Source organism: Cherax quadricarinatus, chromosome 74, assembly GCF_038502225.1.
Source record: "Cherax quadricarinatus isolate ZL_2023a chromosome 74, ASM3850222v1, whole genome shotgun sequence".
NCBI lineage: Eukaryota > Metazoa > Arthropoda > Malacostraca > Decapoda > Parastacidae > Cherax > Cherax quadricarinatus.
Window position 1 is genome coordinate 5,730,004 of NC_091365.1, and position 16,841 is coordinate 5,746,844.

The following is a 16,841-nucleotide window of genomic DNA, read 5'->3' on the forward strand; positions in this document are numbered from 1 at the left end:
TAATATACACTTTTTTTTTTAACAGCTGTCTCCCACTGAGGCAGGGTGATCCAAAAAGAAAGAAAATCCCCAGAAAGAAAATACTTTCATCATCATTCAATACTTTCACCTCACTCATACATAATCACTGTCTTTGCAGAGGTGCCCAGATACAACGGTTTAGAAGCATATGTGGCAGATGTTGCAAGTGTATTCCATACACTTGCAACATCTGCCACATTGCTCCCCTGTCCACTCTATCATATGCCTTTTCTAAATCCATAAATGCAATGAAAACTTCCATACCTTTATATATGTTTCAATGTAAACACTTGATCTACACATCCCCTACCCACTCTAAAGCCTCCTTGTTCATCTGCAATCCTACTCTCTTACCTCTAATTCTCTCAGTAATAACCCTACCATACACTTCCTGGTATACTTAGTAAACTTACTACCCTATAATTTTTACAATCTCTTGTCCTCCTTCCCTGTATATAAAGGAATTATACATGCTCTCTGCCAGTCCCTAGGTACCTTCCCCCCTTTCATACATAAATTAAACAAAAATACCAACTACTTACACACTATAATCCCCCCTGCTTTTAACATTTCTGTCATAATCCCATCAGTTCCAGCTGCTTTACCCCCTTTGTCTACATAATGCCTCACGCACCTCCCCCACACTCACATCCTGCTCCTCTTCACTCCTAAAAGATGTTATACTTCCCTGGCCAGTGCATGAAATTTTTGCCTCCCTTTCTTCATTGACATTTAAAAGTTCCTCAAAATATTCCCACCATCTACTAACCCCCCTACTCTGTTTTTAACTGACAAATCCATTCGTTCCCTGGTTTTCTTAACTTGTTTATCTTGCTCTACTAGCTCACCTTTTTGGCAATAGTTGCTTATATCTCACCCTAACTTTCTCCTCCCTTAGTTTATGCACTTTCACCTCTCTTACTTGCTGTTCCTATTTTCCTTTTGTCCCATCTACCTCTTACTCAAAGTGTAGCTACGACTAAATGGTGATCCAATATATCAGTTGCCCCTCTATAAACATGTACATCCTGAAGCCTACCCATCAACCTTTTATCCACCAATACATAATCTAACAAACTACTTTCATTATGCACTATATCATACCTTGTATGCTTATTTATCCTCTTTTTCATAAAATGTATTACTTATTACCAAACCTTTTTCTACACATCGCTCAATTAAAGGCTCCCCATTTTCATTTACCCCTGGCACCCCAAATTTACCTACTACTCCCTCCACAACATTTTATCCCACTTTAGCAATGAGATCCCAACCACAAGTACTCTCAATAGGTTCAAAACTCCCCATGCACTCACTCAACATTTCCCAAAATCTGTCTCTCTTCTACACCTCTTCTCCAAATGCATAAGCAATTACCATAACCCACTTTTCACATATTTATTTTCATTAAACCATCTATGATATTTTTTCAAAGTTATATAATGAACATGCTACGTAACATATAAACATGATAAATACATCCCATAGAATAAATTAACGTAAAATCTTGTCGGAGCGTCAGAAAGAATAACGTTTTCTATAGTTCAACACCAAAGAAAATGTGTACACAATATTACTGGGGGGTAACTGTAGAAAATTATTCCTTTCATCTGCCTTCACTCAGAGCATCATTTCTTCTGAAAATGGTGTTACATGAGAATGGGAGTGTTGCTTTTTATTTTTTCTACTGTACCAATGTGGAGACAACTTGTACACAATGTAAAGTGTTTGTATTATGGTATAATACAAACACGTATGAACCAAAACCAGATGCATTCGTCTGTTTACATACTCTGCGTCTCTGTCCTCTCACATTTACTCGTTCTCTCTCTCTCTCTCTCTCTCTCTCTCTCTCGTTTATTTGTTAAATCTCGTTTACTCGCCTCTCACCCTACATTAAGACTAAAAATATTTTAAAGTAATGAGTGAACTGTATATGCATTCCATCACTCTGGGACACCTTAAATGTCATAGTACATGTATATTCCATGTGGGTGGGGTGGCGTCGCTGGCTACCATACCTCCCACGCCTGACTTCTTATAATAAATACTACTCGCCTCTCACCCTGCATTTGGACTACAAATAGTTTAAGGTAAGTAATGAGTGTACTGTGTGTGTATTTTACTTTTTATTATTTTTAATGCCTAATTCTATTGATTATTTAAAATATGTTAGTGTAAACTTACCTGGCATTTATATGAATTTATAGGTAGAAAAAATGGCATCCTGCTTTCTGGTGGTAGCCTGGCACCTAATCTGCCGTATAAGTGGAGCCCTATTGTATATGGTTGTTCACCCCCCCCTTCCCCCATTTTTTTTTGTAGGGGGTTATTATTGAAACTACTGTAAAGTACTTAAACATCAGAAATTTGCAGTCTACATTTTTCATTTTTTAACACTGGCCGTGTCCCACCGAGGCAGGGTGACCCAGAAAAGAAGAAATGTAAAGTAGTTTATCTTTTTCTTCTTTCGACAAACTAGCTGCATCCCACCAAGGCAGGGTGACCCAAAAAGAAAAATGAGTATCTTTTTACCTTTAGTAATGTATACGGGAGAAGGGGTTACTAGCCCCTTGCTCCCAGCATTTTAGTTACCTCTGAAGACGTGTATGGCTTAAAGAGGAAGAATTCTTCTTCACTTCCTCGTGGAGTACAATCTAAATATATTGGAGGAAAGCCAGATTCTCAAGGATTTGTTTGTATAATCCCAGATTTCAGATTTTTTTTTATTGCTACCCCTTAATTAAAATTAATTTTACTAGACAAAAAACTATTAGTACTAAAATTAATTTTAACCCGTAAACAGTCCAAGCAGATCTATGTTCACATGTGTAATGCTACAAAAATAGATCTACTTTTTTTTAAATGTTTTCAAATATAACAAAAAAAAGTAGATCAAAGTTTTTTTACACATTTTCAAATGTAAAAAAACAAAAAGATCTACTTTTTTTACATTCAGATGTTGAAAAAACGTATATATACGTTTGGACCATTTACGGCTTAATTAAGGGATAGCAATAAAAAAGAATTCTGAAATCCGGGATTACGAACAAATTCTTGAGAATCTGGCTTTCCTCCAATATATTTAGATTGTACTCACCGAGGAAGTGGAGAAGAATCCTTCCTCTTTAAGCCATACACGTCTTCAGAGGTAACTAAAATGCCAGGAGCAAGGGGGCTAGTAACCCCTTCTCCTGTATACATTACTAAATTTAAAAGGCAAATAGTATTTTGTTTTTTTCTTTTGGGCCACCCTACCTTGGTGGAATATGGCCAGTTTGTTGAAAGAAGTTTTTAGTCTGAGTATTTTTGAAGTGCTGTGTGTTGCATATTAATTAATTAATTTTTTTTTTTTTTTTTTTTTTTTTTTTTTTTTTTTTTTTTTTTTTTTTTTTTTTTTTTTTTAGATACAAATCTATAGGCAGTTCCATGCCTGAAGAAATGGCAATGTACTTCATGGTGGAAGTACTAACCATCCTAGAAGCACTACACAGCTGTAGTATTATACATGCTGATGTGAAGCCTGATAATTTTCTCATACGAAACATTCCACGCGTCAATAACGAGGTTGCTACACCTGCTGAGAGTTTTGCCAATTGTCCAACCTCCCTCAAGCTTATTGATTTTGGACGAAGTATTGATATGAAGAGATTTCCTGAAGGAACAACTTTTACAGAAAAGGTAAGCATAGTAGATTATAATAGGCTTTTTTTGTATTAGAAGCTTGAGTTGCTTACGGAAATATGGTACACTATATATAAATTACTCTTATCATTTTTTAAACACACTGTCTCCCCCTCGAGTAGGGTGACCCGAAACATTCACCATCATTCACTCTATCACTATCGTGCCAGAGGTATGCAAATGCTCCAGTTCAGATGCCCCTCCAAACTGCAAATCTCTCCACCCTGCCTTCAGAGTGCAGGCACTACTTCTTACCTCCAGAATTTGTCTGGCTAACTGGTTTTTCCTGAATACCTTTACAAAATGTTACCTTACTCACCATCCAGTACCTCGTCAAGACCCAAAAACCATTTACCTCCACTCCTAGGTAACATGCTCACACGTCTGCTGGATTTCTAACTCCTTTGCTCACACACCTTTACCCCTTTCCTCCAACTTTTCTTAGGGTGACCTGTACCCCACCTTCCCTCCACTATGCTTCATACCCATATAAGTGTGTGTTGGTATTGCTGTACTCTCATACATACTCTTTTTTTTGCATCCATGGATAATGTTCTTTGTCTCCACAGATAGATGCCTCAATGCACCACCCACCTTTTACCCCTTCATCAGTTCTATGGTTTTTCATCTTTTGTAAACCCATCCATTGACAGGTTCACTCCCATACTTCCTCCATAATCTCTCCTTCTAGTCTGATATCCACTTTCAATTTCTGTCTTCAAAATTTTTTTTTTTAACAAATCGGCCGTCTCCCACCAAGGCAGGGTGACCCAAAAAGAAAGAAAATCCCCAAAAAGAAAATACTTTCATCATCATTCAACACTTTCACCTCACTCACACATAATCGCTGTTTTTGCAGAGGTGCCCAGAACACAACAGTTTAGAAGCATGTACGTATAAAGATACACAACATATCCCTCCAAACTGCTAATATCCCGAAACCCCTCCTTTAGAGTGCAGGCATTGTACTTCCCATTTCCAGGGCTCAAGTCCGGCTATATAAAAATAACCGGTTTCCCTGAATCCGTTCACTAAATATTATCCTACTCAAACTCCAACAGATTGTCAGGTCCCAAATACCATTCGTCTCCATTCACTCCTATTAAATACGCTCGTGCACGCCTGCTGGAAGTCCAAGCCCCTCTCCCAAAAAACCTTCCTTACCCCTTCCTTCCAACCTTTTTGAGGGCGACTCCTACCCTGCCTTCCTTCCCCTACATATTTAAATTCCCTCCATGTCATTCTACTTTAATCCATTCTCTCTAAATGACCAAACCACCTCAACAACCCCTCTTCAGCCCTCTGACTAATACTTTTATTAACTCCACACCTACAAAATGTATGACATTTTATTTCTCTAGTACTGAAATTACTCCAGTTTTTTTTTACCTGTACTTCTAATCTTTGGGAACAACATTACGTATAAAGTGAAAAACCTCCTCATTGTCAGCATAGTTGCTGATCCCTGTATTCCCTGTATTATATAGCATAGCATATTAGTATCATCCATGAGCTTTAGATACGAGATCCCTTGTAGGCCTGTGGCTTTGTGTGACGTCACGGGATGCACATGTGGAGGCTCATACCTCTGCCCCGCTCTCACTCGGCGGCAGACCATTCAGCAGACAGGCAAGGCGGCGGGCTCCATCCCTCACCATCTCAGACTGACAATATATAGTTACCATCCAACAAGTGTGTCTACCTTCAACCTACGATATCTCCATTTAAGCACCCTTACGATAAATGGTGGCATCGGAGGGCCTGTAATTCTGACGATTACAGCGATTTCTGGAGATAAATTTTCGACCAGCAAGACGGCCATTTCGTGTCACCAGTAGGCCTACCGAGGTTCACCCCAGCCAGCTACCTCAAGTCAGCTACTCGCCCAAGCTCCTACCAGCTTCTACATTATTCACTGGTCAGTCTCCTTGTATTAGTGTTTATCTGCTTATTTGCATCACTCCCGAGGGGTTGACCCGAGTTTGCAAAATAAGCCAGTTTCCAGTCTGTGGTGGGGGAGTCGGAACAACGGAGTCCCAGTCCAGCCTAGCCTACTCCATCCAATTCCTTTGCCTGCCAAGCCAGCTTCCACCCCTGCTGTGCTCATCGTGTGAAGTTATCAAGCCATTCTGTGTGAAGGGTTAAGATAAGCCAGCTAGTAACTAACAACCCAGGTGTCTTACCCCAGTACTCGAGCAAGCCACGTGAGTAGTCTTCATCACTTGTGATTCAAGCTCCAAGCATTCTGAGTGCTCTTTTTCATCCTTGTGGTGTTGTAGTATTTCGTGGGTTTATTTTAAGCCAGCCAGCTTAGAATTATCTTCGCGGCAGTGTGGGTGTTCTCAGTGAGGCTTACGACGTTCAACCCATAAGCCCAGCCACTCACGATCACGTGTGTCTCACCATTGCCGGTCTCAGCCCTGTTAACCCACAAACCCAACTACAGTCAGCCATTACCCACTCACCAAACTTCATCAGTGTTTTGGTGCACTGCTAAGGGTTGTAGCACCATATTTTAAGGACCACATAGGGGGTCAAGAGCTAGTGTGTTTGCGCCACCTTTATAAAGCCTCCTGTGTTTGTCTATCGCCGATGTAAGCGCAATTCTACGATCATCTGTGCAGAGGACAGCAGCAAGACCATATAAACAATCCATCAATCTCATTCTTCAAGTGTTACAGCGATAATATTTTTTTTTAGAGACATTTGCGAGTGTTGAGACATTTTTTTTTCTATGTTTCCAGTGATTTTTTTTCTTAGTGACATTCAGTGACTCTCGATCAGACTCAGTGTTTATCATGTACTGATTGCATTAATTTCTTTTAATCTCCTTAATTCAGTGTTAATTTTCGTGCATTATCTTATGTCTGTTGTGTTGTGTGTCTTTTTATACACTTCAAGTAAGTACTTAGTGTTTTTCCTTTGTTGTGTGTGCAACATATGAGCAGTATAGAACTTGTGTTACACTTCAGAATCACCTTGTGTTCTCAGTATTCCAGTGAAGTATTTCAGTAATTTTTTTCACCTCATGTTCTGCATCACAACTCAGTGTTGTCTGTTATTTTTTTTTTCTTCCCAGTATTTGTGTATTTTTATTTTTGTTCCCTGTGTGTTGAACATTCTTGTGTTCATATTCTTTCCATTTAGCCAGTGTCTAATTTGTCTTATTTCCACAGACAATAGTGCCATTATTTTGTGCAAGCAAAAAATAATTTTTTTTTACAAAATTTTTCACACCAAGTTTCTTTGCAAGAAATCCCAGTATTGTGTTATATTGATGTGTTGTGTTCTGCATCACTGTAAGTGTTCAAACTTGTTTTGTTATGTGTTTTTTGCACCTATTATTTTTCATGTTTTATTGAACAAATTCACTCGGTGCAATTTTTAAGTTTTCCTTTTAAAGTAAATTGTTCTTTTGCTTGTTAAGTGTTGCTTGAGTGCAGTTAAGAGTTAGTGTTCATTCCTTGATATATTTCTTTTCTTGTGTGTTATAATTTTTATTATTGCACGTTGATTCATTTTGCAATAATTCTTGTGCAAATATTGTGTTGCTATTAAAGTTTCCTTGCAGAAAATTTTATGAAGTACTTGTTGATTAGCAATTGTTAATTTGATATATTGCTACAGTTTATTACAGTGCAGTTTCTTATGCTCTGTTCTGTGCATAGTATTTTATTCTGTCTGTGTCATTTTATTTTTATTTCAGTGAATTGTGTGTCTGTTTTAATTTTTGCACAAGTTTATTGAGTCCATTTTATCATTTTATTGTGTATTTCCTTGTTGCATTGAAAGTAAAGACAACTCACTGTGCCATTTATTCAATTTAAAGTAAAAGTTGAGCAAATTAGATTTGAGCAAAGTACAAGTTCTCTTCATTTTCAGTGTTGTTCATTTCAGTTGCATATTTTTCTTGTGTGAGTTCTTTGCTTACTGTGTAACCTGTCAATTTTTAATTACTTATGCAGAATAGTTAAGCATTTTCTTCCATTTAAGCTTACTGTGTCATTCTCTCTATTTTTTTTTTTTTTTTTTTTGACTTATGCCCTTCAGTATTTTCACTGAGAAGATGTCCCAGTCACTTTTGAACGTTCACTTAGTGTATCATTCCAGTCAAAGTCAATATGAATCAGTCCACAGTACCAACATTCCCTTACTGACTGAAAGACAATATCTAGCCCTTGAGCAATGTGTTTGTTCTCACAACTTGTATCTGAGATTTGTTAAAGTGCTGCGAAATGTGAAGTTCAGATTAAGTTCCTATAGATCCGTGAATTACTTATTAACGTAGCCGAGCGGTCAGGCACTAGTAATTCTGTCATTCCCATCCGTGTTCCACCTACACCTTCAGACTTGCAGGATAGTGTTCCGTTGCCTCAAGTGTCCGGGGACACTCAGATTGCCTTGAGTGCACAGCCTATCCCTGCAATGACTGCTAGTTCGAGTAGTAGTTTCTCCACAGGGGATGCCTTGTCAGAAAACGATTACTTGAAACTAGTAATGCCATCTCTTGTTGATGTGACATGCTGTCTGCAGAAAGACGTCTCTGTTACAGCTAGTGTTCTCACTAGAGTGTCTGTTGTTGTTCCTTGTGTTTCAGATGGTGATCCCATCCTAGTTGACAGTAATCAGTTCATTGTAAGAAGTTATTTCACGAGTAACTTTCACATGTTAACGTTTGTAAGTGTAGTTTCTTTATAGCTGATACCTCGTGTCACTGTGTGCGACTCAGATTGAATATCAGCATTGTTCACCGTGCTCATTTCTTTTCTCCTGTGCTTGCAGTTTGAGATAGTAGATTCGTTCTCCCTTGCTCATATTGCGTGTTATAGCGTTAATTTTTTCAACCGGGGGGAGTCATCCACTCCGAGTTTGTTCATTCCTCCAGTAAGAAAGAACTGTTACCTTTATTCCAGAACAAACAGCCTACTGGAAGGTTAGGCAGATGGACCTTGACTATCCAAGAGTTCAATCCCACTTTTGAACATTTACCTGGCAAGTCGAATGTAGTCGCAGATGCTTTATCGCGACACGTTAGTGTAGTTACTGCAGATCCTCCATTTACTGTCGAGGATGTCAAAAATGCCCAAAGAACCGATCCCTTGTGTTCTGGTGATTCGATTCCTGCTCCAGGAAGATCTTATTCTTACTATGAAGCCACCAGCACCCATTAGTGACTTTGTAATGAGCCAAGAATTACTGTATCGAATAGTTGAGTTGAGTACTCCTAGCAGACAAATTAGTAATTCCACAGTCACTAGTGATTGTAGCTGTATCTTTTGTAGATACTCGTTCAGACTGTCCTCAGTCAAGGCATGTGTTAGCCATTGCAGAGGAATTCAATCCTCCCAGAGATAACCATTCTGCATATGTAAACCTTACCCTCGCAGAATTGGGTTTAAGTGTAAACAGCCTGCATAATTAGATGTCCGAGATGAATGAAATTATCAACTGTGTGTTTTGTCATTAGTTGATCAGTTGTCAGAAATTTTCGTGTTCACGTTCCCTCCGTATTCTGAGAATTTGACAGTACAGTAATGGTCTGAGTGCGCAACAGATGCCTTTGCTGTTAATTTCACCTTGTATATATATATATTTATTTCCTCAGAATCCGTAGAGTGCATGAATACAGATCGATCGATCAATTCCATCCATATTGTATAATGATTTGTTCTTATAGTTTGTAATGCATTACGTTAAAACTCATTACGTTAACACCCATTACGTCAAATCATGTTGTACCATCCATTAGTTCTAAGTTATATATGAATTTGTTATTGTATAGAATCAGCCCAGATCCGCCTGCCTGTTCAGCCTATAGTATAGTAGTGTATGTCGGGACGACATACGTAACATGACCGAGCTGTCAGCATAGTTGCTGATCCCTGTATTCCCTGTATTATATAGCATAGCATATTAGTATCATCCATGTGCTTTAGATACGAGATCCCTTGTAGGCCTGTGGCTTTGTGTGACGTCACGGGATGCACATGTGGAGGCTCATACCTCTGCCCCGCTCTCACTCGGCGGCAGACCATTCAGCAGACAGGCAAGGCGGCGGGCTCCATCCCTCACCATCTCAGACTGACAATATATAGTTACCATCCAACAAGTGTGTCTACCTTCAACCTACGATATCTCCATTTAAGAACCCTTACGAGTTTTTTTTTATTCCATTTCTTTTCAAAATTCTAATTTGTTTCCCTTTGATATATGCTGCCTCCTAGATTTCATCGTTGTACTGTAGTCACATTAATTTTTTTACATAGTTTCATACCTGCACTCTGAAGGAGGAGTGGAGATATTGCAGTTGCAGGGTCGTCTAATTGTGATGTCAGCACACTTTTAGAAAGATAGCACTTAAGTGAATATTGACAAACATGTTTTTCTATTTGGGTCACTCTGCCTTGGAAGGAGATTGCCATTGAGTAAAATAAAAAAAAAAAAAAAGACTAATTTCTTAATCATTACAGTACTTTTGAGCTGGGACAGTAGATCCAGATTTTCAAGTTGACAACTGTGAAATAGATTGTTTGGTTGTCTTAATGGGCATGTATGATTTTAAAGGAATGAAAAAAAAAAGTTGGCACCATCAGTTTGATATATTATAATCTATACATTTAGTTAATTTTAATCTCACAGGTGACAACTGAAGGATTTACATGCTGTGAAATGAGGGAGGGTGCTCCTTGGACTTACCAGACAGATTTATATGGTGCAGCAGCCTTAGCTCACTTGTTCCTCTTTGGAACATACATGGAAGTTGAGAAAAATAGAGGCAAATGGAATATCAAAGGCGTTACTTTCAGAAGGTGTGTATGTAAGAATTTTTGTATTCAATGTTTTCTTGTTCATTTTGATACTTAATGTTTTTGTTTTTATTGATTTTATTATTGCTTTATCTGAAGTTATTAGGCATAAATTATTACTATGTACAGTTTTTCATATTGTGTATTTCAGAATTTCTATAATGCAATCACATCCTGAAAGCTCAAGATTTATATTTGTTATCTTTAGTAAAGTGTTATTTTCAGTGGTAATGCATTTTAACTTATTGGAAGAATAAAGAAAGTGAAACAGTATTAAGTAAAAAGCAGTGAAATCATGCATGAGTGGAATTATCATGAAATACAAAAACTGGCTTCTACCTGCTGGTATGATGGGCTGGATAAAGTGTTTAAAATGTACAAAACTTTTGATCTATAATTTGGACCACTTCATTTAACTGTCCATATGTTAATGTACTGTATGTGATAAGAGCTATGCCAACTGTGTAATTATTTAAGTCTCCTATTATGCTATGTCCCATGTCTATTGGATTTTAAGTATGCAATGCACATTGACCATATGTGATCCATTTGGTCCATGAAATGTACTGTAGATTTTCATCATTTAGTGATGGCCTGATTGAGCTTAGTACAATATCCATAGGCCTGGAATATGTATATTGCATAAATCAGGGATACCTGGTATAAGTTTTAGGGGTGAGCTCCAGCTGTTGGTCCTTTCTCTTAAATGACCAGCTGATAGGGCTGAGCTAACTTGTATCTGGTTTATTAGTTCATGTAACTGGTGTATTTCCACTGTCATTGTTCGGTTCAGACTTCTTTATCACTCCAGAGTGTTTCCTAATATTGCTGTGGCTTGTTTTTGTACTCTTACTGTATTCTGTATATTTGATAAGATACAGGCAATTAAAATTAAACAATTTTTCTTTTTTTCCTGACAGGTACCATCAGACAGACCTCTGGGAATTGGTGTTCTCCACACTCTTGAATGTCCCATCTTGTTCTTCAATTCCCAGTCTTAGCCAGCTGAAGGAGAAAATTATGACCAGATTTTTCCAGATGGAACGCCGTAAAGAGATGAATTCGATGTTCAGTCGTCTTACGTCTTTGGTTGCTCATCGCCGATGAGTTGGAAGTTCCCAAGCTATTAACTTCAATGTGAATGTTTTTATTATAGTATTTTTATTGAAGTATTTCTCCCAAAGGGCACCTCTATACAAGTAAATTTAAATTTGACTAGTAGCGATCATTAAATCACAGATTTTGCAGAATGTAGACCATTTATTTTGAAGAGAATAATAAATGGCAGCTTAGAATGGCCAAAAACCATTTTGAAAAATTATTGAAAGATTTTTTTTTCTGTGTATAGAAGTAAGTTTTTAATCTGTATGGAAATTAAACTGCAGGTGATGAAATAATGTAAGAAACTACTTTTAGAAAACTTCAGTTGTAGATGATTGACACAAAAGCCATGTAGTAATTAGAACCTTAAAAAATAATTTTGTCTGCACAGCAGGCTTCAAGTCTCTGGATAGAAAAAAACTGTAATGAAATAATCTTATCTCGGAAATAAATGTACAGTCAAATCGTACTATTATGAACTTGGGCCACCATAACTGAATTTCTGGTTTAAATACATAAAGCTAGGTGGCATAACCACACGAAAAATGTTAGTGCAGTGCCTAAAACTTGTTGGAGAATAACATTTTAAATACTGTATAGATTGAGATGAAGTTCAAGATTTTTAATCCCAAATTTTTAGTATTTTCAAATGAAATCTATAAGCTGTAATTCCTGCACTTAAGAATAAAAGAGCACTGGTCCATGCTAGGCAGGTTCATTTCAATCTTATATTTATCTATTCTGTTTTTAAAGCTACACACCCTGTTAAGTCTTGATCTTGGCTTATTCTTTCTTTTATTTATAACTCTTGCCAAACTGTTTCTTTCCTATATGTGGAAATCTGAATTTAGCCAACTTGAATTGTGTAAAAGTTGTTCTTGTTTAGATATCCTCAGCATCCTGTAATATACCTGTGACTGATTTAGATTTTTTTATCTCTGCCTGCATGCAGCTAACAATGGATACAATATTTCCTCTTCTAGCTGTTTTCATATAGGCCATTCTTTTTATTTAAGTATGTATAGGGGTACAATAATTTGTGGAATTGGTAATTTATTATAAAATTCAACCATGAAGCATGTAGTATTTGTTGTAATGTTTGTGTTATGATCAGTAAGTGACAGCATCATCGCTCATCAAACTTTTACAGTTTACATTACAATGTAATAATCCCTAGATATTTTTTTAACACGCTGGCCATTTCCCACAGAAGTAGTGTGACCCAAAAAGAAGCGCTTTCACCATCATTCACACCGTCACTGTCTTACCAGACGCGTGGAGATATGACAGTTTAGATGTCTCTGAACAGCAAATATCCCGAACCCCTCTAGAGTGCAGGCACTGTTCTTCCCACCTCCATGTAAAATATTGTGCTCTGTATTACTTTTACAGAAAAACTTATTTTTACTCTACTTTTCTGTGGTTCAACTTAAAAATAAGTGTGATTTACCCATGTTAAGACATTTAGTTAGGGATAGTGAATTTGACTCGATTGAGTTCAAGGTACCATATTTTCCAGCATATAAGGTGCACCCCAATTTAGTACAAATATTCTGGGGGGGGGGGGGGTACAATACTTGCTTCATAATGATAGCCAGTGGCTGGTTGCTTATGCGCACACTGTAGCTGAACGAGTTGGGACCTTGCAGAGTATGTCATCCAGCCACCAAAAGAAACATAGCTATTTTAGTTATTCGAAATGCTGAAGCTGGTTTGCTTATCACATACTGATAATATGTAAATTATACAATTTATAATAGTTCTAATAACTAATGTAATCTCAAAAACTAAAGCAATCTGAGGAACAGTTTGTAGGGATGGAATGGGTTTGGGGTTTAATTTGCTGCCAGTACTGCAGCACTGAAACCACCACTTACCACACTACACCCTTGAACAAAGGTGTAATGTTTTTCTAATAGCTTTTCCATTAGAAAAAAAGCACACCTTATATGCTGGAAAACTGTGTTTCGATTTGACTGTAGTACCTACTGAAATGCTGTCAGAGCTTAAATTTTAAATGAATGCTGTAAGCAGTTAAATAATTCAAAAGACTTGCTAGATTAATATTTTTACTTTTTTATTGGTACAAGGTATATTTGTACACTGGACCATTCTTCATTATTAATCTACTATGTAAGTGGTAGCATTTTCTGTGTATTAATGCATGTTTGCACTTTTGTGGATAAATGCATTGGCAGTATCTGGTATGTTTGTATATACATTATAAATTGTCAGTGTCTTTAGTTTGAATGTTTTAAAGATGCAAATGTAGCACAAGAATGTTTTCTTGATTTTTTTTAGCATAACGAAGTTCAAAGGAAACAATATATTTGTACTGTATGGAATACCAAGCTAGAAATAATTGCAAGGAATTTGTATGAAGGTGGATTTAATACCCTAAATATCTAGACCCCAATCTAAAAAGTGTCCACAGTGTCCAAGGTTTTTTAAAAAAAATTTTTTGTCTATTTTTATGAAATGGTAGAGAATCTTTTTCTGAATTTAATAAAATAACAAGTACATAATTTGATGGAAAACTTGCAAAATTATGCTTTTGCAAATTTTGCTGTGTCGGTGATATGTAATGCATTGGTGATTTTTGCCTACTTTGAGTCCTATTTTAGGCCAAATACATTGTTTTAGTTAACCAAATTTTTAGCTGTTTTGCTAGTATGGTTTCCAGTTTATTGACTGAACACAAGAAATTGCCCAGTCAACTATTCCAACTACCCACTAAAGTGATCAGAAATTGGTAATTTGGAGAATTTCACACAAATTTCAAAATGTGCCAATTTCAAAAAGGGTTCAGAATAAACAATGCAGACATTACTGGCACTAAAATAACATTTCCTCTGTTCATTAGTTACATTCCCAGCTTTACACATGAACTCCATTTTGAATTTTTATTCACACAAAAAATAGAAGATTTACTGTTATGGAATACTGTAATAATTGTATAAATGTCAGCACATTCGTGAATGCACATTAGATACACCAGTTGGATGCATGTTAGACAAGTGACGTGATTTGTTTACTCTGGAATATCTGCAAAAATCAAATTTCTGCTGCTTTGAGCTCAATTTCAACCTACTTCCAGTCCTGAAACCAATCAAAATCATCTGTAATATATCTTCCATTCTATCAAATGATACCAAGAAACCAAGAATACAACCATAAAAACCATCCGAAAATGCACCGCAATGTCGCTCTTTTAAATCAGAAACATGGTTGCAGTTTTTTTCCCATTCACTGCATGGGGCAGAATTTTTTAATATGGTGCACATTTCCTGCATTGACCCATTCTCTCATATCTAGGCCCATATTTTCCCTCAAAGGAGTTTCCTTGACACTGGTGAGGGGCTCTTGATCTAGGGAATTAGATCTGTGCTCCTGTTCCCCAAATTGAGCCTGAATGCCTTCCATCCCCCTCCCCCCCCAGATGCACTGTATAATCCTACGAGCTTAGCGCTCTTCCATGATTATAATAGTAATAGGCCCATATTTGCTGCTCACTGTTTATCTGAGTGAACTGAGCTCATCACATAGTTCTACAGCACAGAGAATTCAAATCCGTAAATAATATGGCACTGATAGCTAAGTGGTTCAAAAGAAAGCATTAATTACTGTATAAAATTCTTATGCATGTAGGAGAGCACATCATGTCTGGTACAGAACCTGAACATGGAAACATTAGCCACAGACATTAGGCACTATTTCCCCCCCCCCCCCCCCCCCCATCCCCAGTCATTAGAGCACTTGACAGTGGAGGCAAATATCCATATGTACATATACACAATTAAAGGAAGTATGACCCTTCTGAGTTTAGGGCTTCCCCACAGATATAACACTAAAAGAATTTATATGATTGTTGCCCAGAGACCAGGAATCTGTCAAGCTGGCTGATAGCAAGCTAGAGGCAGTACCAGGAACTATGACAATCTATAGAAACTAGGCAAGTACTACCTACAGTGAAACCTCACTAGAGCTTTAGCTCTTCCCTCATAATTATTAAAGTAAACCCTCCATATAACATTCTAATAAAAGATTGAGTACCTGTTATACTAGAATGTTAAAAATAGGAAAAAAAAAAGCACTAAAGTACTCTATAGTAATGTCCACAATTTAGTTATACTGCAAAAAACATTCAAAATAAAGGAGTTAAAAGTATGATTTTGTCCATTATACCGAGGGTTTATTGTAATATGGTAAGTGCCTGGGAGAATGGGAAAAATGAGGGTCAAGCCATGTGAGGGATGGACATCCAACAGGTGTGTGAGCATGTTAAATAAGAGTGAGTGGAGGCAAGAGGTTTTTTTATGATGCGCTGTTGGAGTGTGAGTGACATAGCATTTATGAAGGGATTTGGGGGAAACTGGTTAGCTGGACTTGAGTCCTAAAGGTGGGCAGTGCAGTGCCTGCATTTTGAAGGAGGGTGGGGATATTGCAATTTGGAGGGAATCTGAACTAGTTTTGGAGTGCCTCTGGCAAGTTGGTAATGATACGAGTGATGGTGAAAATGTCTTCTTTTTCGTGTTGCCCTACCTTGGTGGGAGACAGCTGGCATCTTAAAAAAAAAAAAAAAAAGTCCAACTAATAAGTTGTTGATTGTGGCTATTATTAACAAAGCATTAGCACAGTAAATAAACAGTATGTACAAATAATGCAAGTATACAAGTGTAGAAGGCATAATGATGCCAACAATATCGAAAGGAAACGAGTGCATACACTTACATCTTTATTAGATAAGTTTTGGTCTTGGGACTTTGGTCATTCCAAATAAGAGAATGAGAAAACAGTATATATAGGAGAAAAAAGTACATAGATTAATAGGTGACGCCAACTTAACTGCCCAACCCGCTGTGATTTCATGGCCTTCTTGGAGCTGGGAAGTCTGCGGAGTGTAGTCCTGGCCAACGTTTTTATGGAAGATTTAGATACTGAAGGTTTTTGGAATATCATTCCTAATACAGTCACACAAATCAGATACACTGGTGACTTTCTGATTATGTATCACAGGAAAACTCGACACGAGACCTTCGTAAGTTTAACAGCATTGAATTGCTATCAAAAATGCAAACTAGAAATTGAAAGCAAACTGTTGAATCCTGTTTTTCTATGCAGGTCACCAAACAGAGCCTTTCCTTTAAAATTTACAGAAAACCCACAAAGATGACCCTGCTCATTTCTTCTCACACTAAGGGAGGCATGGCCACTGAGTTTTTCCTAAGA

At 37.3% G+C, this 16,841-nt stretch overlaps 1 protein-coding gene across 4 annotated transcripts in view; it reads left to right on the forward strand.

Annotated features, from left to right (window-relative positions):
- LOC128700239 (mitotic checkpoint serine/threonine-protein kinase BUB1) overlaps positions 1–13,990 on the forward strand; it is a 100,973-nt gene extending 86,983 nt beyond the window's left edge. For all 4 annotated transcript variants that reach the window (XM_070100725.1, XM_070100728.1, XM_070100726.1 and 1 more), the window contains 3 exons: positions 3,429–3,702; positions 10,345–10,514; positions 11,432–13,990. In XM_070100725.1, coding sequence (XP_069956826.1) covers positions 3,429–3,702; positions 10,345–10,514; positions 11,432–11,618 — 631 coding nt within the window. In that variant the 3' untranslated portion in view covers positions 11,619–13,990. The remainder of the gene's footprint in view (positions 1–3,428; positions 3,703–10,344; positions 10,515–11,431) is intronic.
- The last annotated feature ends 2,851 nt before the right edge of the window (positions 13,991–16,841 follow it).